At 30.2% G+C, this 5209-nt stretch overlaps 1 protein-coding gene across 1 annotated transcript in view; it reads left to right on the top strand.

Annotated features, from left to right (window-relative positions):
- Positions 1-599: 599 nt before the first annotated feature.
- LOC107492577 (uncharacterized) overlaps positions 600-5209 on the top strand; it is a 12735-nt gene continuing 8125 nt past the window's right edge. The window contains exon 1 of the mRNA XM_016113617.3: positions 600-712. Coding sequence (XP_015969103.1) covers positions 600-712 — 113 coding nt within the window. The remainder of the gene's footprint in view (positions 713-5209) is intronic.

Below are 5209 nucleotides of genomic sequence, written 5' to 3'. Positions count from 1 at the left end.
TAATCAAATTCTTATGTTTATATTTGAGGTCTTATACTAATTTTTTTAATAGAACTATTTTTGTTTGATATCCTTACATAAAAATTCATCAATTTTTTCAAATAACTAAAGTCGTATTCCTAGAGTAAATTATTTTTGTTTTTATATTAAATTTATAATTAATATACATACAATGAAATAACATACTTTATTATCATATTATGATCAATAATATTAAATAATTAATTGAGTTGTTACAAAATCTTAAAGTAATAAAATCTAAATTCTAAACCCAATTTCACAATAATCAATTTCAAATCCTAAACCTAATTTTACGAGAACATAATTTAAACTCAAAACCTCAAATTCAGAGATATTTAGTCAATTTATTCATAAAACATATATTAAAACTAATTTCACAGCAAAATCTACATTAATGGTAGAAACAGCCAACTTACTTGAAATGGATAAGGTGGCCAGCAACGTAGCAGACTTCTCGTCACGGTGGCGAGGCGGTGCAGATTTTTCACGAAGCAAAGGTGCGGCGATGACTAACCTTCAGATCCAAGCCAGAACCTCATTGAAGGCAACAACATGATGTTGCTTGATATGGAGAGGGGATGAGTGATGGCGAGGAGATGAAAGATGGCGGTGAAATAAGCGGCCGCGACAAACCATCAGATCGAGGCCAGATCGAGAACCATATCGAAAACTTGCTGAAGGCAACAATGACGTTTCTTGCAACGGCAAGGATATGAATTGCGACGAGAGGATGAGCGGCAGCGAGGAGATGAATGACAGAGACAAGGAATTAGGGTTCGTCATTCTCCTTTTTATTGAGAAACCACGCTAATCACTCTAAGTCTTTGGTATAGTCGAATACAACAAAAGAAAAATGATAGTGGCCGCCACAACAGACTAAAACTGCCACAAAAACTACAAATATTCTGGCAGAAGGTAAGATGCCGAAATTACCGAAAAAATGACGTTTCTATAAAACCGCCATAAAATTAATGCCATTTTAATCTTATTTTTTTGTAGTGAACTCTCTCGTTGCGGAGAAAGGATAGTGCAACAAGAGGAGGGAGACGGAGGTGGTGCTGATGGAGCGACAAGAAGAGGAGATGAGTAGAGAGATGAGATTTCGAAATAAAAGGGGACGGAGTTCGCGCTTTGAATTTTAAGGCTCCTTACCATTGGATTTATCGACGATAAATCCGATGATAACGCATTACGGTCACTAAAACGCAGCATTCCACTAAAATAGGTTTACCGATAAATTTTTCTGCCGGTAAATTTTACACTACATTTCACACTTATTTTTCTCATTTTTTCTTTAACTATTACCGGTGAATTTATTGTCGAAAACGAAAATCCATCAGTAATAATTTGACCGATACTAATGTGTGATATTAAATTCAACAGTACTCAGTATTTTTTTTGTAATGTTCAAACTTATATTCTTATCTATATCTAGAATCAATCTATTTTTATTATGTACTCAAGTTAAATATACTCATCCCGTAGAACAATCAACTCATCATAAAATGCTAGTTCTTGTTAAAATTAAAAAAAATGCTAGGTATTTAAGTTTTGTGAGTTTTGAGTAACCAAGTTTAATTAAGTTATTTAAAAATAAAAACTATTCGTGCGACACTTCTCTCTACTTTAATGAGTATTGCTGCTTCTTCTTCTTCTTTTTATGTTTCTTTTTCCTTCAACGTTATTGTCTTCATCATTGTTGCCATCGCCGTCGTCATTGTCGCTATCGCCACCGCTCCTTGTTTTTGATGTTGTTGTTGTTTAATTTTTTTGTTATCCTTTTTTCCTTCTCATTTTCTTTTGTTATCATTATCATCGTCCTCGTGGTCTTCATATTCTTCTTATCTTATAAATATTTAGAACACTAGAATACAAAAATTTTAAAGTACATCGTATAAATTTTGATACACAGCACACAAATTTTAGTATAAAATACAACAATTTTTAATATTAACACTCAACACAAATTTTTGTGATGAGCAACACAAAAATTTTATTGTATAACATAGAATTTTTTATGTGCAATGTAAAAATTTTTGGAAGACTACATATCTAAAATATCGACTCACCTAACTAATAAAATACATTCGCAATTAAAATTTATACTATGTGTAAAGATTTGTGTGTTATATGCAAAGATTTACATGTTTTATCGATAAATTTGTATTATGTACAAAATTTTATGTGTTATGTTTCGAAAATTTGTGTGCTATATGTATGCATTTTTTTGCTGAATTTTGCACCAATTTAATTAAATTTGGTTAAAAAAATAATTATATACGTTGTATATACAATTCAATGTCCGTGACCATGATCGTTCATAAGAAAACTTGACATGCTCGTTTGACATTTTCTTCCGTTTCAAACCAAATCTGATTGTGACATGTTTCTTGACTAAGATTGAAAGTTAAATTACATTGTCAATTCTCATCATAATTTGTATTGTTACTTAGAAGGTGCCTTCTGTGGTGGCCATGTTTTGTGGTGACTAAGGTGACCACGACCAATTATTTGTAGCCATTTGGCATTTGAAAAAGTGTTGCTTAAAGGGAAAGTGTTACCCTTGATCGTTATCTTGGCTCTGATACCAATTTTTTCATTACCATTTAAAATTTCTGTTTTAATTTTTGCAAATAAAAATTCTATTTTGCTCATATTAGAAAATTTAATTTTTAAAATATCTTTCTTGGGTTGGGTTTGCATTATTAAATTCTTCTATTTCTTTTAACAACTTTTCTATTTCTTTTGTTATACATTCTATACAATTTTTGCAGAATTGTTCTACTTCTTCTCTATTTCTTGTGTAAATATTACTATTCTGTAATCTTACTTCATAATATCTTTTTTGACTTTTCTGAAGATCTAAATCATTTTTTAAATCTTGTAATGTTTGATTTGCTAAACCGGGCATTTTATATGTTTTTTTTAGATTATGGGATTTTGTAAAGGTGATAAAGGTACTTGTAATTCTTGTTCAGATTCAATTTGTATTTGTTCTAGGGGTTCAACCTGTAGAGGTTGTATAACTTGAATATTTTGAACATGTATTCTTGATTCAAAAGCTTGTAATGCAATCATATTTTGTATGTGAAGATAATGCAATCTACGAGCACGATAAATCTGTTTATTCTTGATATTTTCTTTTAGATTTTTGACTGATTTTTTAGTTTTAAAACGTTGTATTAATTTTCTTGTTTTAATTATCTTTTTATTTACCCTTTTGATTTCTGCTTCTAAATCTGAAGATTCAGTTGTCAAATTTTTTATTTTCATGGTTATAGCCATTATTCTTGTTTTCATATTTCTTTTAATTGTTTTTAAAGAAATAAGACTTTTTTGAAAATCTTTCATATTAAAATTTCTGCATCTTCTGCCATAGCTTCATTGTTATTTTCTAAAGATTCTATTATTCTTTCCAGATTTTCGACTTCTTTTTTCAGATTATTATAAAGTAATACTAGAGCTTCGAAAGCTCTTTGATTTATTTCAGAAAACCTTAAATATGTTAAATGATTTTCTCTTTCAAAGAGTTCTTGTTTCTTATTTTGATAAGACACATATATTTCTTCTTTATTTATTGTCATAGCTTATTTTTTAAAGTTTCATTTAAAGTTTCAATCTTTTTTGTTAATTCTCTTATTTCAGAATCTTTGTCATCATTTTTTAAATGGGATAGACTTAAAGGACTATTGATTTTAGATTCTCTTATTCTAAAACTAGAGGAACACGATTTTCTTGATGGTTCTCTTAATAATAAAACTGGTTTTTCAATAGGCTTGCGTTTTGGTGTTTCAGTTTTAACAACCTTTTGGAATAAATCATCAATATAAATTCCTTCTTTGTTTTTAAATTCTATACTATGATGACTATTGGTTAATGCATAGTTTATTGCATATGTAATTGAAAAAGGTTCGTCGTTTTGTTCCATTAAACTTTGTCTATGAAACTTATAAGCTAAGCTTATGGATCTATCAAAATTCTTTGTTGATAAGGGGATGGCATATCCAATATGGGTATTAAATTTAACATTTACATTTGCCAAATTTCCATGAATAATTCCAATTATTTGATCTGTGGGATCAATAATTCTTTTATCACAAATTGCTAAACTTATTGGTGAATTAATTCCTTTCATATATGTTGATTTTACTAAAACTTGGATAGTACTAATATGAATCCATCCAATCTTAGATCTTTTTTGTTGATCTTTAATTTTCTTTATTTGTTCGTTTATTTGTTCTTCATCTATTAGAGCTATTTCAAGTTCTCCATTAGCAGATTCTATTTTTACAGGTGCTTCAAACTGCATTTTTCCATAATATATTATGTTTTTTCTATTAAAAATTTCTTTTAAAAAGCTTTGTTTAAAATTCTCATTTGCTTTGAGATCTAGCTCTGATTTTAAAATAGCTTGTTTTTCATTATCAAGTAAAGCAGTTATTTTGTAATAATCAGATTCTTCAGTTATTTCCAAATCTTCTAAATAATTCATAAAAAGATTAAGATAAGGATGTACCTTTCTGGAGATGAACTTTTATTTAATGCTATTTTACAATAGGTATTTCTCCAGAGGGGAGTTTTTACAAATTAACTCCAGAGGGGAGTTTTTTAGAATGATTTTTCTAGTTGATCAGACTCCAGAATCGCCTCAGCTACTTCCTCTTTGCCCTCTTGGCCTGTGAGTACTCTAAGCTTCCTGCTTTCTGATTTCTGATACTCCTTCAAATGACTTAGCAATCTATTTATAATGGTTGGGTCTGATGGACAAATCCCATCCTTACCTTCTTGTGACGTCATTGCATGCGTCACTGAGCACTTAGTTCGCACCAACTACATTATTGGTGCTTTTGTGATGTAAGCTCTTACGTTATTCAACAATAATGTTGATGGATGACTCAGATGTCTCATCCACTTCTTTTCCCACGTGGGTGGGGTCTTCAGCATTGTTGCTTTCTTCAGACATTTCTGAGGTGCATAGCTGGCATCTATGGTCCTCTTTTTCTTTTAGTAAATGGCATAGATTCCTCCTTATCCCGTCAGGAAGCTTTTCCAGTAATCCAGAGAAGTTGTAAAATGCTGATTCAAAATCCACTAGGAGTCTCATTTCTCTTGATTCAATTTGGTTTCTTTTACTAGAAACAATTAGAGTGTTTCTGCTTTTGTAGTTTATTCTTGTTCTGGATTCTTT

Source organism: Arachis duranensis, chromosome 6, assembly GCF_000817695.3.
Source record: "Arachis duranensis cultivar V14167 chromosome 6, aradu.V14167.gnm2.J7QH, whole genome shotgun sequence".
Classification (NCBI taxonomy): Eukaryota; Viridiplantae; Streptophyta; class Magnoliopsida; order Fabales; family Fabaceae; genus Arachis; species Arachis duranensis.
This window is presented reverse-complemented; position numbering and strand designations above follow the sequence as displayed.